Source organism: Ixodes scapularis, unplaced genomic scaffold (assembly GCF_016920785.2).
Source record: "Ixodes scapularis isolate PalLabHiFi unplaced genomic scaffold, ASM1692078v2 PGA_scaffold12__126_contigs__length_90152505, whole genome shotgun sequence".
Lineage (NCBI taxonomy): Eukaryota > Metazoa > Arthropoda > Arachnida > Ixodida > Ixodidae > Ixodes > Ixodes scapularis.
Genome location: NW_024609838.1, coordinates 69,957,536 through 69,978,631, shown reverse-complemented (window position 1 = coordinate 69,978,631; position 21,096 = coordinate 69,957,536). Strand labels below are relative to the sequence as shown.

At 46.9% G+C, this 21,096-nt stretch overlaps 1 protein-coding gene across 1 annotated transcript in view; it reads right to left on the bottom strand.

Moving 5' to 3' along the window:
• Positions 1-21,096, bottom strand: part of LOC121835244 (transcription factor RFX4-like) — a 64,467-nt gene that overhangs the window by 25,438 nt on the left and 17,933 nt on the right. The window contains exons 2-3 of the mRNA XM_042289235.1: positions 11,293-11,355; positions 2,587-2,662 (exon numbers count right to left, since the gene is read on the bottom strand). Coding sequence (XP_042145169.1) covers positions 2,587-2,662; positions 11,293-11,355 — 139 coding nt within the window. The remainder of the gene's footprint in view (positions 1-2,586; positions 2,663-11,292; positions 11,356-21,096) is intronic.

Here is a 21,096-nt window from a genome sequence, read left to right as displayed (position 1 = left end):
TTCTTTAAGGGTCTAATTTGATTTACCGAAGGCTAGTTCAAATAAAGAAAGCTGTATTTTCTCCCCACTGTTCCTTCAATTGCTTACACGCCGAGGTGGCGGGATAGTTAGCGAGTTCTACTTGTAAGTCGGTTTGTAAGGAGGTCGCGGATTTTACACCTACTGCGTCGGATCCTTTGAATTGTCGGTATCTTTGTATACTGTATAGGAAGGCGGAAACAAATCTATCCGATATGTCGTATTATAACTCTCTGGAATCACTGCCACACGTGGGTCGTAAGTTAACAACGCAGACTCTAGTTGCTCTCTTTTAGTCACCACACTTTGCACGCTCGCACAAATTATTCTAAGATATTTTTTCGGTACGTTGGCACAAATCAGGTTGGTCGCTTGGTCATTCCGTCACTATGGGTGGCGATCTTTCTCTTCGAAGTATGACTCTTTAGTTCGTGCTTTCATGCCAAGAGTAGAAATTATTATAAACGTACAGTTTATTATGAAACAGTCTTAACCTTTCATTTTTTTTGTCATTGGTTTGAACTGATGTCCATAATTGCTTACGCTTGGCCAAGGTTTTGATCAAAAGTCATTAGATTGAGACAACCTTGTGCTCCTTAGCTTGGAGCAGTTTTTTAAGAATGTAACTTTTTAATTATAACTGAACAGTCGTGAGATAACGGGTTTAATTTTGCCGTCTTGAGGCGTACACCTCTCCCCTGGCCATGCTGCCCGCTGTCGACATTTCCGGATGGCACCATATCCCACACGACCAACATTGTCAGCAACCATCTTTTCACGTATTTCTTAGTTTTGACGAATCTCTTTTTGGACATTGGTAGTATGAAGCAGGTAAAGCAATGAAAACCGATACAACGGAGTGATGCCAGCGTGTTTTGACGTGCGAAGGCCTATTGAGCTTCCCTTCATTTGTAGTTCACAGGCCGGTCCACAGACGGCGCTCGTTACTGAAAAAAAAAATCTGTGTTGCATGCTGATAATACAGTCCTAATGGCCGATAGCAACACAGAGCTTCAGTCCCTGATGAATATATGCGGCGCAGAGGGGAACATCTTTGGCTTAGAATTCAGTAGTGACAAATCAGCCTTGATGGTGCTCAATGATGACGGAATTGAAGAGTTAAAGATACAAGGATTTAAGATCGAGTGAGTTAATAAATACAAGTAACAAGGAGCCTGGATTAACTAGGGTACAGAATACCTTCGTTAACATGCAAGATGCATAACTGGTAAGGGCAACAGAAATGCAGCTGTAATGAAAGATAGAGGACTGTGGAACTATAACAGGTATGAAGTGGTGAGAGAGATCTGGAGAGGGGTTTTGATTCCAAGCCTGACTTTTACAAATGCAGTTTTCTGCAGAAATCTGGACGTCCAGACAACGCTAGAAATAAATAACCGTGCAGTAGGTAGCCTGGCTCAGCGAGCACGTGGCAAAACACTGAACCAAAGTGCGGAAAGCCATATTGGATGGTACTTATTTGAGGGCAGGGAAGCTAGCAGTAGATAAATATGACGATATGCTGAGAGAGACGCTGAACGATAGGCACGAAGAGTTCTTAGCCATTAACACATAAAAAACATCGATACAGAATGGAAAAAGCGGATTATAAAACTTAGATCTAAATATATGGGCAATCTCAAGGAGGCGAAGGAGAAAATAATTAAGAAAAAAGTTAAAGAAACTGAGAGGAAAATATCGGAAGCAGGCATGCAGACTAAAGCCTCATTGAAAGTCTACAGATCGTTTAAAAAAGACATTACTAAGGAGCCCATCTTCGACAATTCTAGGGGGAGCTCCTTGTTGTTCGGGGCGTGTACGGGAGTGCTGCGGATTAAGATACATTGAGTTTCACCTTATGTTGGACCGCAGCGGAGGCTAGAAGCGCGAGCTCATATCATTGGCAGCTGCTCTTACTGCACGAGAGCTTGTGCCGCCGAGATGTGCCCCAGAGCAAGAAGCTCGCGCTTGTAGCCTTTTCTGCGGTACAGCATAAGGTGAAAAAGAGTATAGACATGACGAAGTAGATACAGGCTGTGGAGCTTGGAGAGAGGAAAAGGAGACGGCTGAGCACTTTATACCTTACTGTAAGGGGCTTCACCTTGAAATAGCTGATGAGGCGACTAATTTAACAAACGCATTCAGATTTAGGGATAGTGAGAGAAAAACAAACATTGGGGAGGTAGAGACATCAATGACGGGGGGCATAGGTCGAGGGAAGAATTAATATTTTCTTATTCCCTTTCGGGCGGCCCGTAGGGCGGAAGATGTGTGCACCCGGTTGCATAGAGGCGCCTCCGTCGTACGTATCGGAACTTTTAAGAATAAATCTTAGATATATAACTCTGTGTTAAATAAATGTTAGGATAAAAACACTGGCTAGGTGGCGCCAGCTACCACCCGATTCAATAGGTTCGGCATCATCCATCCATTTATTTATTCATCCATCCAGGTTCATTGAATTACTATTCAAGTATGTTAACTATCTCTTCTTTCGTTCAGATAAGCATTATCAAGAGAGACTGTGTTGCTTTATTTCCCCTGTCAGTTTATCATGACCGAACTCACCAGACAAGTGTGGCCGGTGTGGAGTGAGGACGGAGAACTCGACCAATCACGGGACTGCTCTTGATCTGGTGCTCTCCTGTGACGAAAGAAAACAAGCTCACATTTACCGAGGTGCAACATTCAGCTTGTCTTAAAACCATAGCGTGTAGGTACACGCCTTCATTTCGGCGATTATAAGCTCGTTCCCTTCACGGCATCGCCACTGCCGAACGCAATACTAGACAAGACATCACAAGTCCTTATTTCCAAGTTTACTTTTAACGATGCGTGTTTGTATGATTCCGCGACCTCCGAAAATGAAAACCTGCTACGGTTTTAACGTGGAGTACACTTTTATCATCGAATATTGTACTAAAGACTGTTAGAAAAAAAAAAATAAAGATGTTTACAATTCCATGTAATGCCGCATTGGAGCGCAGCTCTTGAGGAGGAGGAGGGGAGGGTGCGGAGGGAAGAATAGGTCCCTTCTCCCCCTCCTCCTCTTCCCATCCTGCTCTCCTGCTGCCCTCCCATTTAGAAAAAAGATTTTCACTGAATTTCCCACAAGCATTAGCGAAAATGTCTCCTTTAAATTTACCGTGAAATTTGACAAAAATTTTCTTATTAAATTTATCGGGGAAATTTTCCCGCTAAATTTAGCGGGGAAACTAAATTGGTGTAGAAGTAACGTGACGTCAACTTAACCCGCTAGATTTCGCGGGGAAATTTTTCCCGCTGAATTTAGGGGAAAACTTTTCCGCTAAATTTAGCGGGAAGTTTTTTTCATAATGCAACGCGCGGTTACGCCGATGCCGACGCCGACGCCGACGCCGACGCCGACGCCGCTCAACCCGGCAACGGGCACCTAACCGCTCATTCACACTAGAAGCGGATCCGCGTTCGCAAAGCGGTTGCAAACGCGGTTGTATAAAGATCCAGTACAATTGCACGCGCACTCGATGACATCAACTGCGCGTGCAATTGTACTGGATCTTTATACAACCGCGTTCGCAACCGCTTTGCGAATGCGGACCCGCTTCCAGTGTGAATGAGCGGTAAGAGCTGCGCTCCAAAGGTCAACCAAGCTCCTTCATGCACTTCCTATTGAATAGTTAGAATAAAATCGTCCAAAATGTTTCAATCATAAATTTGAGTTCATTTTAGCATACTCAAAACAATTATACTTATCAAATTAAAGCCTCCCCGATTCACAAGTTATACTTTGATACCTGGACGAGCATTTCCGTGGTGGTTCGAGTCCAATCGCTGCGATGAAGGGAATTGCCAAACACTAAGTCCCCAGTCCCACTGCTAATACGCCATACAAAAGACACGGTGTTCGCGGCAGATATGACAGAATTATCTGGGGATACGCGCCAAGCATGATCGAAGCGTGTTTGCTTCAAGTTGCAGACATTTTATTTGTGTGATCCATGTCTGCGCTGACAGTCCTTGTCTACGTGTCCTCAGACAGTCGACATGACTGCAGACATTGTTTGTGACCGATGCCGACAGGACCGACATCAAGAAGGAAACACGCCTCAGACACTATGTGCAGACTGTCCTTTGTATGATGTACTAGCAGTGTGACCGGGGCTTGACAAGTCAGCACATGCCCCGTGCTTTACCAACCCCAGGGCGTGACTATATGATGAACATTGGTGGCGTACAATAGGCACTGAAGTACGTGGCCGCTTGTTCTGGCTTCGAGTTGACGGGGTGAATGCCCGTTGTTTTTCTCCCACTTTCTCTCTGCAACTATACCATTGCGTAGCAATAAAAAGAAAACAAAAACAAAACGAAAACAAAATGTTTAGGGTATGAACGTTAAGTTTTAACTCTAAGCCATAGTTACTGGAAGTGCGAGAATTGGTTAACCACATCATTAAGAGTATGTCCAGGTCGAGTTTGATCTCCGGGTTTATGAGTCTAGATGGCTCGGTAAAGGACGAGCCAGAATTTGTGGGCGAGACCAATCTGATATGCCTGGTTCGCGTTTACACCGATGCCTCCTGTGTGTGAAACAGCTCCTATGCAACTTCCGCCATGTGTTTCCTTTTTTTTTTTGTATCATGTAACACTATTGCGTGGTGCACGTTAAAGACCCCAGGTTAGCGGTTGTACTGCACTGGCTAAATTTCCCATTTACTGAGTGACTCGTCGCAACTTCTAGATGGCTGACCAACTGCAAGGACATTTTTGGGCCAACAGTTTTAAGTCTCCGTACGTCCCTGCCCGTACTCAGACCGAAAGAGCGTTATAAGACACATCCGTGTTTTACAAGATATGGTAAAAGAACCCGATTGTACTAGGTACATGCATGCTTGAATGAACTCCCGTCGAGTGTTATTAATCCCACAACAAGGTATAAATTGAAGAAAACGCTCAGAAACATTAATGATACCCTTCCTCCTCCCCCCCCTCCCCCCCCCCCCCCCCCCCACCCCTCCCTACTCTCCTGGTTGACTTTGGTTTCGATTTTGATTTCGTTTAGTTTTTAACTTCTGTACTCTATTTGTGTGTCTGAGTTTCATTTGGTGACTACCAGACGCTGCCAGACAAGCCCAATGATGCTTTGGCACGTCTGTTTTTGTATGTGTACACTAAATGCAATAAAAATTATTATTATTATTATTAACTGCATGTTGTCTAAATATCCACACAGCCACAATTATTAAGGCGTGTGCATGACCTTGATCGGCGTCCGCGTAGCACGTTCGAGTATCAAAGCTCCCTGAACAAGAACATCGACGTCCATACACAGATTGGACACCGAGTGCTGCGTCAGTGCTCGGCTGGGCCTCGCGTCCAATCAGCGTGTCGAAGGACGCTGGGCATCGGGCTCGGGCCCAATTGCTGAGTCGGCGCCATCCGAGCGTGATGAAGTTCCAGGGAGAAGGAGGGGGATGTTCGGCGGGCCTTGATTATTTTAAGTGGCGTTCGCTTGGCGCCCATAGCTTGCTTCACATTGCCCCGGAAAGCTGTCTCCGAGCTGAGCCCCGTTCATTGAAGAGCGTCTGCTTGGTGTCATCCTCAGCGGGCGTTAATATGGCGCGTTTGTACTTGCCTGCTGACGCGATAAATGCACGTGGGCTGAGATATCGGGATTGCATGCTAAGGGGAATTGTATACGTGAATAGCACTAGCGTGTGGTCGTGTTAAGCCGATTTGACATGGCGCTGTTTTCCTTGCGATTTGCGGTTTCAACATTGCTCTTAATCACAAACATGCACACAAAAAGAAGAAAAAAACGCGGTCACAGCACACAGTGGAAGTGTATGCTGCGTACACGGTAATTTTGCCTCCCGAGATTGAACATTGCAAGCGTAATCGCACCATAACAAACGAACGATTTTTGGCGCTTTTTAATGTACTACATGAAAGAACTGGCCCCATTGCGTCCTGTATCAACCATGTTCACTCTTTCTTGTGTATTTGCGCTTTTTTACTTGAGGTAATCGTTAACAAACCAAATTTCCGTCTAAAAAAAAATAAAATTTTTTTTCACTTGGCAAAAGAAGAAAAGTGGTGTTTGCCGCATACTGTGACAAGGCCTTTTGGCATTTCAGGTCAACGTATGCCACGAAGCAAGACCAGCTTTAGTCAAAGCGGGGCCCTTGACAAGAAATTCAATATACAAGTAAAACTGAAAATAAAGATACTTTTTCATAAATAACACAAGAGCACACAATATAAACGTTCTCAATGGTGGTAAAAAATGGCAACGAGTTAGGGCTGCGGTGAGAAAAGTAACTCCATTATTTCGCTGTGCATATTTTGTATATTCTAGGATACAGAGATCAGGCTCCGGATTTAAGCTAGCTGTTATTGTAGAAATAAAACAAAATGATTCACAGTTATTATTTCAATTTAAATTAAAGAACGCCTTTAAGGTGGTTAGCAATTGCCCATGAGAGTTTTCCTATTTAAATTTAGATTGGTTATCTTCACCGCACATTAGGTGTGCGACGCGGAATCGTCCCCTTCCAGGAGGTCAAATGAACACAAGTGGAATACGAACCCGTAAGGGCAATACTGCGCAGGGCAGAAAGAGGACACCGAAGAAGGGAAATTCGCTAGTTATACGCGGAAGTGTAATATATCCACGTCCTGCGTCGAGACTTCTGAAAAACTAGCGAGCAAAGTATGGCAACAATTACTTGGAGTTTCATACTAATACTTCCATACTAAATGAATTATCATGCACAGTCTACCAGTCTACAGTCTCCTATTTCGGTAAAACAAAACATTTTCCTGCTTTAGCTGTACTGCGTGATCTACTTAATGGGTCGGTGCAACGATTTTTGTTCTTTGCGTAAATACTGCTTAGAATGAATCTCTGGTGTTTATAACCCACGAAACGCGTGTTAGTTTTTGTTATTGTGCATTGGCAGTCAAAAAATATATTAAAGAAAAACGAGCAGCGTTTTCTTTCTCAATTCATGGTCAGAACAGGTGGCCACGTGATCTGGAGTAGATTATATGCCGCCAATTTTCATCATCTACGCGCTAGAATTGACAAAGCACAGGACACACGCTGAGTTCCAGAAATTATTATGGTTCAGCTATTGTCATCATTGAATCGATCGGGCACGAATCACTACCCGAAGGCTTGTCGAGTTATTGATTATCACGAGCCCAAATCGAGTGCTCACGCTATATTCTGGGTCAATCTATGAGCCGGGGAAGATTGCCTGCTAGCGCTACAAAAGAGCGAGCGGCTAAACACAGAAACACTTTTTTTTTCGTCTTTTTTTTCGGTATTGTGGAGAGGAGAAACCTAACGTCAACCCTTTTCCTTTCCCGTTTCTCCCTGCGCCCGCATCTCCGCAACGGTCCTTGGACCTCGAACGCGAAACCGACTTAGACAAAACTGCATGGTTCTTCCGCTGCGCGATACGATGGTCCGACGACGACGCACTCCGCTGGCACGTTGACGACTCCGCCGACACCGCCGGCATGGTGCATTGTTGCCAGCGCCCTTTCGAATCGCTGCAGCCGTTTCTCCGGGAGTACGAAAACGACGGTGACGAAAACACAAAAACAAGCGTGGTTCGGGGAGCGGCCGCTCATGACCCAAGCGCTCGCACACTATCTCTGCCCTTTCTGCTCTGCGCTACCATATGCGGAGGGCAAGTTCGTCTGCTTCTTGCGCAGGGGGTAGCGGTGACGTCAGAACGCCGAGCCCTGATTGGCTGATCGCGACCCTCTATCTGAGCGTCGTCTGCTCCTTTGCAACGTCGCCTGCTCGCAACGTCGTCTGCGTCTGTCTTACCTTTCCTGCGACTTTCGTTTGCGAACTGCTCGGGGACGACTTTGAGCTGAAAAAGCACTGTCTAAAGTCCCAACCCCATGGGGTGTTGTTTCATGCGCTTCGGCCGCGTCAACTTCGAAGCGCGTCGCTCGAGGTCACCCACAACAATGCTACGTGCGAGCCGACGTCCAGATCTGGTCGGGACAAATATCGGCACGACGCGACGCGCGCCAACTCGACGTGACGCTGACACGGGCGTAGCGCTTGGAAATCGCCCCATGTGTTTGGGTCTTAATGCGAATGAGCGAAGTCGAATGTATTTTCCTGGTAATAATAATAGAAAAATAATAGTAATATAATAAATTCAGGGGAAGAAGAATACGATTCAACATAAGGAGCCCGTCGCTCCGCCACTTGTTTATAATTTTCACTGGAAAAAGCGAAATGGATCATCATCAATGTTGTCAGAGAGGCGCATAAGATCACCGGTCGGACGGTGAGTGAATTTACCACCCCAAAATTTGCGAATTTCATTTAAGCCTAATGACCAAGTATAGTGCAGGCGGCCGCTCAGAGGCCTGCCCCACACACTTTACTCGACCTAAATCAACCGCGCTGAATCATCAGCGCGATTGATTTCTACCGACCGACGGCAGCGGAGGAGATCCTTCGTTTCCGCCACCCCTAGATTATCGGCCAACAACACCCTATCCTCGCCTATCAAGCAAGTGGGAGAGACGTGGTAAATAGTCATCCATGGTATTCATACGCCCTTTCCGGATGAAGAAATCTAACATGAATTGGAGGTACAATGAACAAAGATCCTCCAAGCGAGAAGGATCGGTTCATCCAAAACGACCCTCATCACATTGAAACGCATCTGCCTTCCTCGATTCGCGCTATGCATTGGGCTGTTAATGAGATTATACCCTCACAGGTCAACAAGCCTCTTCTGGAACATCTGTGTCGTCATAGGCCACCAAGCGGATATGTGCTCACACAAGCCCCATTTCTGTACCCGCCTGAGGTGTGGAACCAAGCTCCCACCTGGTTCGTCCGAGAATACGCCCCACAACTGCGTGCCTTACTGCCAGAACTGCGGGGTAGAAATCCAGCTAATCACTCCGAAAAACTGGTGTGACAAGAGGCAGACAAAACCCGACGGGAGGACGAGCGCAACAAAAAACTGCGGCAGCAGTCCCCCCAAAGATCGCGCAGCCGGCGAAAATCGCGTAGCCGCAACAGGCCGCACCTGAGTCGCAGTATAAGAGGGCGACTTGAATCAAGTTTTACGCCTACCGATGAACAAAATGTACACAGCCTTACAAAGCGCGGAGAGAGCACGAAGCAATAGCAAGAACCACAGAGACAGCCGCAGTTGCAGCCGAGATGAGAGCTTGGCTCGCCAGCCGTCAGCGCACACAGAACCCTCAAGTCAAGGGTTAAGTTCAGCAGTTTAAACGCCAAGGAACAATTAACCCGACGGATATCACCCACTCACCGCGACAACGCCTGGGATTGACCTCTCCAGGCTCGGGAGTACCACTTTGCAGATATTCTGCCGCCGAACCGTGAATGGTCACCACTACATTACCAAAACCAACATGCCGCAACAGTCGCTTCGACAGCACTGAAAAGTGGTTCATATCCCACTTCTCAGCCTATATCGTTTACATCGTCCTCCAGTCGCCAGAATTATAAACCCTAAATCGATTCATCAAAAAAAAAAAAAAAAGACAGTGGAGCAAACTTTAGCGTGCATCAATAGGGATTAGGTGCAATCGATCGACGTGCGGATAGTCATGTTGGAACGCTGGCCTGAACGGTAAGCTCCAATCGTACAGTGGCCAATCTGACTGTCGGTCCCCGAGAGCGATTGCGCTCTGGGGAAATGACTGAACAGTACGAACTTATGACAGAAAGTGCGTATATTTACAGTAAAATTTTAGCATAAAAATAATAGGTAAAATCGAAAAAAAGCTATCCTTTATTTTGCTGTTTAAATATACTACGGTTGCTGGAGAAACTGCCCTCCAAATAGCGCGCTGGGATGAGCGCTAGAAGTTTTCGAGCACGCCACGGCGTAGCTCCGTACACTTAACACCTGCCGCAAGTCGCGGCTTTAACTATATTCAAGTTGATCGAAAGGCGATTTCTCTGCCCGTGAAGCATCACTTCCAGCTGAGTGAATATCCGCTCTACAGAGATTAATTCAAGCCTGCAATTGCAGCCGTGCGCGAACAGCACAAATAGAAAAGCAAACACTACAATAGAAATACTGGCTACGAAGTGCCGTGCGGGAAACAAACTCATGGCTTGGAACCGCATCGGAGCGGCTTGATTTATTGGCTTTCAAATAATTACGGCATGATCGAGCGTTTTCTTTTTATTAAGAGATGCATCCCCTGAGCCACTGAGCCATTAAAAATACTTTCAGAGGTATGACATTGCTGAAAAACGATCAACATGCTGAGAATATTTTTTACTGCTTAGGCAGTCATCTAGAAATTCCGTACGTTCAAAATGGCTAGTATAAAAGACGGAAACGCAGAGCTCGGGAGTAGTATCGGGTTTGTGTAGCGGACGTTTTTAACGAAGCATTCGATCTTAGCTTTCATCTGCCGTCTTTACTAACGGCTCATACCATCCTCATCCCTAAGACGGAAGATATAGCTGAACTCAGGCTCGTGACATCGTATCGTCCCATAAGTTTGACCAACGTCGACCAAAACGTTTTGATGAAGGTCTTGGCCAGAAGAATGCAAAACGTTGTAACCAAGATAGTCGGACCTCATCAGACTTGTTGGATAAAAGGTAGAACAATTTTTACTAACATTCACACAGCGCGGAGTGTCCTGGAATGCTGCGACGCCATGCATAGCCGTGTGGCCATGCTACAAGTGGATCTCCAGAAGGCCTTTGACCGGGTACCACACGAAGTCCTATTGGCTATTCTCGATCATGTTAACGTAGGAAGAGTCATACGCGAGGGGGTGCGCATGGCGTACAGTGGCTGTACAACTAGCCTAATAGTCAATAAATCTGTAGGGAGACGTATTGTGGTACAACGCTTTCTCCGACAAGGCTGTCCCCTTTTCCCTCTACTTTTTTGTATATACATAGAATCTGCTACAAAGCGTCTATAATCAGCTTGTTGCCATTAATTTGCGACTAATTATGGGTACGTATAATTAATTATGACTTAGGATGCATTTTCTCTTTAGATGCTTGTGCATTGCCTACTATGGACTGTGTGTGCTTTGCACTCGGCCAGCCTGTATCCCTTTTTCGTTACACTCGAGCTTGACACTTTTTGCCTAAAATGCAGTCCATAAACACACTCTCCATTAATATGTGAACTGAAGTAAACTCAGCACACTGATCGAAGGAAACATGATAATTCTTGTACGTAATGCGAGAAACGGAACGGCCACTGGCCAACTCCGTCGCTTCGAGGCAAAGGTGCCACTCACCTTCCCCGGAGTGGCTTTGCTCACATTTTACTTTGAGGCGCCCAATCCAGGAAGTGGACGTCACTGCGGAGTTTTTCGAGAAAACAGAAAAGAACGCTGTTTTAAACCTTCAGGCTATCCGTGTACTGAAGTTACATCGCAGCGATGCGCCGAGAAACTCTGGGAGAGGAAGAGACAATGAACGTTCGGGGACGTCAGAATGACAAGCTCTGGTCGGAATGACTAGTGGGTAGAGCTGAACCTAGCAACCTTTGTCTCCACTGCACTCGTCGAACGCGTTAGAACTCAGAGCGCCGGCGTCCGGCGTTTGGCTTTCGCGTTCGAACGGGTTCGACGGGTGCTCGGGAGACAAAGGCTGCTAGGTTCAGCTCTACACATTAATCACTCGAACCAGAGCTCGCTGTTCTGACGTCCCCGAGCCTTCATTATCTGCACCTCTACCTTAGATTCTCGGCAGATAGCCAGAGCGTCTTTAGATCAGAACGTATGTTAACCAAATGAATACACAAGGTTTCTTTTGGTTTGTTATCGGTACCAAATTTTAGTTGAGGGTAACCTGCTATAGGGCTTTGATAGACCTAAGGTCAAGGTAGGAGCCATGGGGGCCACTATAAAAAAGGTGAAAGCGAAATATCACTTAACCAAATAAGCAGTTTTAACCAACATTTTTTTTAAGTTTAATTTTTTGGGGCGTAATGTACTCGGAGAATTTAAGCTCGGCCTCATAGTCTATTTACGGCGAGATGTTTTGGTGGCGGTCTCCAATGTTTTTTCTCTCGTGACGTCATTACCTCACGAACAACAAGTTAGATGGTGTTTGTAATGAGCCTGGTGGAAGCTTGAAATCATTGCGCTCTGAAACCAGCGCTTCCAACACCGTCAAAATTGAAGTTCCTCCATTACTCTTATTTCCGTCGATGAAAAATCCTTTGCTGACGTCATTGTCAGCATTCGGCCAATCGTGGCAGGCCGACCACAGCGACGCTTTCGATCGCTCACGTCACCGATAGTCACTGAGAAGGTGCAAACGGCAGAGGAAGTTCAGTTGTGCCCCCTCGAGCGCCAGCTTTCTAACTTCGAGAACACTTCAGCGTCTCGTGCACGTCGAGCGCGTGTTCGCGCAGCCAGAGCACACTGGAAGGTGTGGAGAGCGTACTGGAGGCCGGCCTTTCGAAATACCATAGCCTCCTATATATTGACAAAGCCTGGCAGATCACCACGGGAAGCGGCCACCGAAATCGAAAAGGTATAGCGGCAGACAACGGATGAAAGGAGAGCCATGTGACTGGCGCCCCGCTGCGGCGGGACGCCGAAACCCACTTCTCCCGAGCGAACAAGTGTGTTTTGGGTCCTCGCCGCTGCAAAAGTTGTTGCTCTGACGTCCAGATTCCCCGAGAAATAGCTCTTTGATGCTTTGTGCAACCAGATCCTCGCGCTCAAAATCTGCGACTGGGCACTCTATGGCTCCGTCGTCGAACTGCCAGGCTTTGCGAGTATAGAGGAGGCTATGGAGAGACAGGCCCTGCCGTTCTCCCTCTGCTGGTGACTATAGCCGCGTGACGTGAAATTTGTATTAACATATTCGTAGTGGGACCTACGAGGCAAAAAATGTCATCCCTGTCCACCCAGCTCGAGACCAAAACTGTGCCACCGACCCCCACCTCCGATTTCAATTCTTGGAACCTGCACTTGCATCGCACCACTCACGTTACCGTCGTCGTGGGCACGGGGGTTGCGGGGCCGGCGCGGAATGGAGTGATTGACGTCCCTAGGGCGCTTCAGCGGCTCAGCTTTGATTTTCCAGCCGTACACGAGATAGACATTTCCCACCCTGTAGTGGTCATTCTGTAGTTTTCTTTTAATAAACGATATCGAGCCACGGCTAGTGTATAATGTCGTCGAGCGTCAATGCTAAAACTGCATTATTCCCCATAAACTGGAAAAGTAAACGTTAGTCAAAAAACTGTTTTGTTAATTACCTAACTTGCCAATTTCGTACCTTTTCTATAGTGACCCCCATAGCCCCCATTGAAGGCCCAGGGCTATGAAAAACCTTAATGCAAGTTCCTTCTCCAAATTCTAGTCCCCCCCCCCCTTCCAGAAAAAAAACACCCTGTACATCGCATACGTATAGGCTGCCATAAATCCCCCGCTCAGTCTCAAATCGGCCGGAAAAATCAGCGCATGCTTGCAGCGATTTCAAGTCGTAAATATGAACTAAATAAGTTGTCGAATATTATAAAACAAAAATTCTTAAAAGAATACCGAAGGGCGGATCATCCACTGACATCTTCGCTCTTCGCAACTTACTGAACACTGTGCATACTTACGAGAACATAGAGGGCTAAAAGTTGACGCTGTTTTGTACACCGTTATGCTGTGCGAGATATTGTTGAAAAATTTGCCAAGCTACTCCTAATAGCGTACTATAACAGAAGGAGTTTCGATGACCAAAGCACGGCTGTTTGACCAACATCGTCATAGTGGACACTTAGAGGGAATATTTTAGTTTCTGAAGATCGAGGTAGAATTTCTGAAAGAAAAGTGATGGTTCGGACCAATTTTTAAGGGATAGTCAATCGTTCTCCCGAGCCCACCACCAGGCGAGATTCAAAACCAAGCGCAACAGTACCCCACAATCGTGCAAAGCCCTCTTAAACAGAATTATTTCTCTGCGGCTCAGGGGGGAACATAAAACGAGGAGTTCGTCACCGCAGAAAGAGTAGAAGGAAAGAACCAAGCACGATAGTGCAATGTTGATACGGAAAGCAGGTTCTAGACAAAACATACTGAAGGTACGGAACCTCTTGCGCTACTAGCAATAAAAGACACGCGAAAACCATGTGTGACCCCAACAGAAGAAAAGTTAAGGGCAACGCCCTAGAGTGTAGTAATGCCAAGGTTCTGCATGCATTCGCAGCTCCATCTAAAGGGTATAAGGTATGATTCCGTGTTTTAGGACTTTATTTTTCGTAAGCTTCGGAGGTGGTTTTTTCGAGCTAATTTTTTTCTAGGAACTTGGCGTTTAACAGACTATATTTTTGTTGAATTGTCAACGTTCCGAAATTCGAAGTTTAATTTCACTCTTTTCTTAAATTTTTCAAACTTTAATTATATAATTAAACATTTCTGAAAAAAAAGCATACCCTAAGTTGATGAAGTCTTCCGGTATCGAAAAGTACCGTATTTTCCGGGCTATAGCCCGCGGACTATACATGTTTAAAAGCTGAAATTTCTGGTTATGCGGACTATCTACGCGTGCGGACTATACAGGAATTATGTTTTTCAAGATCATTTATTTTGACGAGACGTGACGAATTTTGTGCACGAAAGTTTATGTTAATGATGATTTATGCACATTATAGGCTTTATTGTGAGCTAAAAAGCAGACATGTGTAAACGTGTGCCGTCTATGAGAAGATTTTCGTGTCGACTAAGCACCAGGTGCGGACTAAGCACCGGGTGCGGGCTATGCACCGGGTGCGGGCTATCTAAGCAAAATCTTTTATTTTTGACCCCAAATTTCCCCCTGCGGACTATACACCGGGTGCGGACTATAGTCCGGAAAATACGGTATTTCTGCAGCGGCATTTGGCAATAACACCCGTGCAATTGAAAGTACTATCTATCCCACGAGAAATCTTGCAAAATGTGTTGCTTCAATAATCATCAGTATACTTTGATATAGCCGAAGTGCTGAACGTAGTGGCTGGTAAGCGTAAGGCAGGGGGCACACTGCCCAGACATCATACAAAAGAAAGTCTGCAAACACTAGTCACCGATATTCTCGTGGTTTGAATGCCGCGTGCCAAGTTTCCCCTTGAACTCAATGCCACGCCGCATTCGAAGCATGGATCTCCCGATGGCTCCGGTTCGAGCCTGTACGCAGACTGTCTTTTTTACGATATATAAGCAGTGTGACCCCGGATTAAATTCTGCAACTGCCCTTCTGTAGAACCTACTATTTTGTTTCAGTCTGATAAAAATACCACCGTCCTCCTGTATCCAAGAAGCAGAAATAGTATGGTCCAACCTGGTGTCCAGAAAAGTGACTTTAGTCTTGGCCCAGAAGTACACTGACTTGTTGTACTCAACGAATCTTGACGAGACAAGCGAGAAACTAAATTTTTTTAATAACCGGAAATAAACAGCGCGCAAATATATGACAAAGACGAAGGGAAGATGCGAACGGCACAAGCACTGGGCTCACCACTAAACATTTATCGAAAAAACACCAACGGAGCAAACCGCACTATCGCTTCAGCACGTGTCAAGATAAGCAATTTTCTTTTTCTGAAGAAAAGCCGATTTTTAGTTGACGCATGCACCTTGCCCCTCTTTTGTTATTGCATACCCTTCTAATAATTCTCTGGTGGTTTTATCTGTGCCCCTTCCGATGATGATGATGTTGTTGAATTTGGGTTGAGATTTACATGCAGCACAATTTACACGCAGCAACCCCCAGCGGTCGACCGGAGTGACCAGTCACGTTCACGTGCCTGTCATGAATACATCGACCAGATTGGACGATGTACAGTCGCGGACAAAAGTCTCCAGGACGTGCGAGCTGCGGATGAAACACATCGCTCTGCCATCTGCCGGCGGGTCGCCTGGTTTCGAGATCACACAAAAGCGCATGCGCGTCCTACTCTGCCTGCAAACATGTCTGTTTTCCCGCTCTTCTGCGGCACAGTGACTAACTCGGAACCGGGCGCGTGGTACCGCCTCGGAGATAGCGCTGGCGGCTGACGAGCGTCTGCTACACATTCCGAAACTCGAGATACCGCCTGGGACATTTCGCCGCATTTCGCCGTGTCAGCGCACCTTGCTTTATAACCAGTTGAGCTTATCGCTCAGTTGAGATGCCGTGACTTCTTGCTTGATATCTGCCATGTCAGTAAGCGCTATCTCCGAGGCGGTACCACGCGCCCGATTCCGAGTTAGGCGCCGCGCCGCAGAAGAGCGGGAAAGCGCACATGTTGGCAGGCATAGTAGGACGCGCATGCGCTTTTCTGTGATCTCGAAACCAGGCGACCCACCGGCAGATGGCAGAGCAATGCGTTTCAGTCGCCGCTCGCGTGTCCTGGAGACTTTTGTCCCCGACTGTACACTCTTCCTCAGCTTAGTAAGATCTTGTATACCACCCCAACCACGCAATCAACATACTTGTTCCTGTGCTTTACGGCACATTGGCTCTTGCCCCCAGCTTTTTTCACAATTCAATAGGGCAGAGTTGCGCCAACTTTCGAGGAGCCAAAAACGCAGCGGGGACGTCAAACCGCCCAGCTACCTTTTTCAAATTGTGCGAGATTTTATTCATGTAAGGGAGCACCTGGGGCCTCGTTGTGGGTCTCTCTGTTTTCTTACTTAACCTTCCCTTAATCTTTTCTAACAACGTCTGCGCCAATGCCAGAATAACTGACGCTGGGAAGGGAGCATCTGTCGGCCACTGTACCTGCATCCTAAAGCTTACTAACTTTGAATGGTAAGGCCGGTTCACACATACAGCGGAGCGCTAAGTTAGCGCTACGTGAGCGCTCGAAGGAGCGCTCATGTAGCGCTTCTTGGCGCGTGACGTAGCGCTCTGTTAGCGCTCTGTTAGCGCTACAGAAGCGCTCTGTTAGCGCTCTCACGCCCCTTGTGCCGTTCTTGCTACAGCGCAATAGCGCGTGCACGGCGATTCCTTGGTTGTTGTCTTTCCTTTGGCATTGAAAGAATAGGAAGTAAAAGAGCCGCTCTCTAGGCAGAGGGTAGGGCAGGTGACCCAGAGTCATGAACTCTGAGCGACCAATTGATTGTGTACGACCTCATAGCTTTCAATTCAATATGTGTGACGCTGGTTTCAAGGACACGCAGGTAAAAATAATCGCCTTCGAAAGAGCTTTCTGTCTCGGTCCCTCCGCCTAGGAACAAGGTTCGCCGGCTACCTGTTGGTATCTCGGCGGCGAAAGATTTCGCACATTCAGAAGGCTCTTCTGTGAGTTAAGCCGTCCATACAGATGTGCACTAATCGTGTATCTAAGAGCATTTGTCGCATTTCTATTTCAGCATCCCACATGTCCGCCATGGTGCTGCTGATGCACATCCAACCACAGGAACCGAAACCGCAGTGCACCTGCTAATCCGCAGCACCGCGGTACAAGAAGCGCTAATGACGCGCTAACACGGCGCTACTGAAGCGCTACCAAGGCGCTACTGGAGCGCTACCAAGGCGCTACTGAAGCGCTAACAAGGCGCTACTGGAGCGCTAACAAGGTGCTACTAAAGCGCTAACCACGCGCTATATTAGAACGAAGTCACGCGCTGGAAGCGCCACATGAGCGCTCCTTGGAGCGCTCACGTAGCGCTAACTTAGCGCTCCGCTGTATGTGTGAACAGGCCTTTTGAGGCAAGAGTACACAGTGCTCCTTTTTACGAATTTAAGTGAGCAGAGTCATAAGGGAGTAGTCCCTTCTTAGGGCTCATTCACACTGGAAGCGGATCCGCGTTCGCAAAGCGGTTGCGAACGCGGTTGTATAAGGATTCAGTACAATTGCACGCGCACACGATGACATCAAATGCGCGTGCAATTGCACTGGATCTTTATACAACCGCTTTCGCAACCGCTTCGCGAACGCGGATCCGCTTCCAGTGTGAATGGGAGGTTAGGGTGTTGTTGGTAAAGCCAACACAAGTGACTTTTTCCAAAGTCTAGTCACAGGTCTAAAAATTGGAGGTGTGCCCCATCCTGTAGTTCATGGGTAAACCTTAGCCCCCCAGAATGCTGAGTGAACACATACAACACTGCTTTTACACCCCTGTCCTCAGAGGCACCCTCAGACCTTCTTGTAACCACTAGGTAATCGTCCACGTATCTAAACACTTTGTTAACCCACTCCTAGTCTAAGCTTTCATTGATTGCCTGATCGCATTTGGCTAAGAAAATGTCACAAAGTACCGGCGCTAAACAAAAGCCAATGCAAATTTCTCATTTTTGCACATCGTAAACATCGGCACACATGATTAATGTTGACTGCAAATAAATCTTTAGTAGTTCCATAAAATTATCGACTCCTACGCCACTCTGATTTTGAAACTTAATGACATCGTTTTCATCAATACATTCCCGGACCGACGCAACGAGCCCCTAGTGAGGCACGGAGTAGAAAAGGTCCTCCACATCTATAGAGAATGCCGCTGCATCTGCGTGTTCGCCTGCACTAAGATACTCCACAACCGCATCCTAATTTCGCACTAGAAACGGATCCCGGAGCTCTAGGGCACTAAGATGATACAGTAGAAACTGGTTAACCTGCTTCTACCACGCTACAATAGCCGTTACAATAGTCCGGAAGGGTGAGTCCACCTTATGTGTTTTTACGGAAAAGAAAACCTTTAGGGTGGTCTTCCTTACTCTTCTTTATGTCTGTTCTTAATTTGGTCAACTCGAGAGTTTCGCACAACTTCAGTGCTCTTGACTCTTTTTGCGTCGAGTACGGTCGGTTTAAAGTTCTTACAAACCGCTGTTCTAGACTGCTTATCTTGACACGTGTTGAAGCGATAGTGCAGTTTACTTTGTTGGTGTTTTTCTCTGTTTAGTTGTGAGTCCAGCGCTTGTGTCGTTGGCATCTTCCCTTCGTCCCTGTCTTTTTTTGCGCGCTGTTTATTTCCGTTTACCATGAACCAACTCGCCTATTCATGAGGACATTAATTTTGTTAATAATCCGAAATTTAAAAGAAAAATTAGGAGGCCTTTTTTCAGGAGTGCTTAACTTGTACTCGACAAACTTCATATGTAAAATGTCTTCTTGCTTTTCATTTTGCCATCGTAACCTCGAAAGTCGGCGTTTTTTCGGATAAATACGAATTGACAAATCTTTTGCTGGCGGGCGTTTTTCGAAATTTCTCGGATTTATCTGAAAACACATAACCCCAGGTAGAGGCGAGCCCTAATTTTATCGTGTAGATTATTGACCCAAATGAGCGCTTCCCACCACAATGGTAGTTAGGATGAAAGTTTTAATTAAGAAACAAATTTGGTGCACAGTGCACGCGGTCCTGCAATTATGTGATTAAAATAGATATACAAATGTAGCACCCTTTAAGCTTGGTAGCGTTGGTGAATAGATGAAAATGCATGTATTCGTATTTATTCACCAACGCGCTCGTTTTCAATCATTACTGCCAGAAAACGTCAAAACCTTTGGGGGTGGTTTTATATTGTGTATCATTCCATGTTGTTGCTCAATGAAACAAGTCCTGTTTCCGTCCCCGTCCTTGATGTTTTATCATTTCATGTATTCGTTCATGTAAAGTTGTAAACCCCATAGACGATTGCAAGCAGCGTGACAGGTCTCCGCAATGTCTCTCCTCGTGCGGCCACGTCCGTGCAAATGCAAGGTCGTTAAAGCATAGTTCACGCGCGCGCTGCTCGTGCTTGTACGCGCGGGGCACCAGTTCGCGGGAATCACGTTGTTCCGCGCGTAATTCCCGCGAGATGGTCGCTTCGCATCTCGGCTGGCTGTACCTTCCTGGAAACGCCAGCGCCAGCAGTGAGCGCTCCAGTGCATTATGGGAACTGTGAGGTGTCACACCCTTTAGCCAAGCCAAATATAGCGTAATTGCGCTTTTGCATGCTAGGCGGCGCACGCTACCGCCCGAACTGCAGCACCATTTTTAACCATTCATGCATCCAGGCGACCTAACGGTCTTCGAACGTTGAAACGAGGAGCCGCGTTGTTGTAGTTTTATTTTGTTATTGTTTTATTTGCGGGGGAAACTAAAATGTGCCAACTGTATTTCGTATCCGCTTAGCATGGACTACTGTTAGCCGCGCATACTGAAAGCGCGAGCTAGTTGCTTTGGATGAAACCTCGGCGGCTGCAGGAGCGCTCGTGCAGCGAGTGCTCCAGCCTAGCCTCCTCTATACTTACAAAGCCTGGCAGTTCTACCACGGAGCCATAGAGTGCCCGGTCGCAGATTTGCAGCACGAGAACCTGGTAGCACACAGCATTTCTCGGAGAACCTGGACGTCAGGCACAGCTTTTGCAGCGGCGAGGACCCGAAACATGGTTTTCAATCCCGACGAGAAAAAAAGTGGTAGCGCGAGGAACGCGAGCGGACATTCCATCGCCCTGGGGGAAGTGTGTTTCGACGTCTCGCCGCAGCTGGGTGCCCGTCACATGGCTCTCCTCCCCTGGCTCTCCTTTCAACTTCGGCGGCCGCTTCTCGTGGCGATCTGCCAGGCTTTGTCAGAATAAAGGATATTATGGCTCTAGTCAAGGAAATTAAGGCTAGCTGCTTGCACTTGCACAGCCTTTGCAATCAGTCCATGCTAAGGTGAGACGAAGTATAGCTAACTAATTTTCATAGCAAAACAACAAAAAAAAAACAGATGGATGCGTGCTTTTCTAGCGCGTGGCCCACGCACGATGTCCCATTTAGAAAAGAACGGTGGCCCGTCTAGAATAATGGCCTATCCGAAAAAGGACAGTGGACAGGCGTACGGTGATTGAGGGTTTTTCATCTCATTCGGGAAACGCCGCGCAGCACACGGCGAAGATTGCCGTCTGCCGTTCATGGGGACCCAAAGCCAACGTAGGCTACGCGGTTCTCACAGGCGTTACGGCAGTAGCTGCAGACGACGGAGCAGCGGCCCTCACTGTTCCCATGATGCCTCACGTGTCCCATTAGAGGGAGCGCGCTACTTTTCAGAAAGGTCCATTAGAGCGCCGACTCTTCTGATTCCGAGTTTTAACCCTTCATAGAATGGAATTGAGCGGATGAGAACTTACTATCTGATGGAGGTGCTCTGTGAAGTACCTC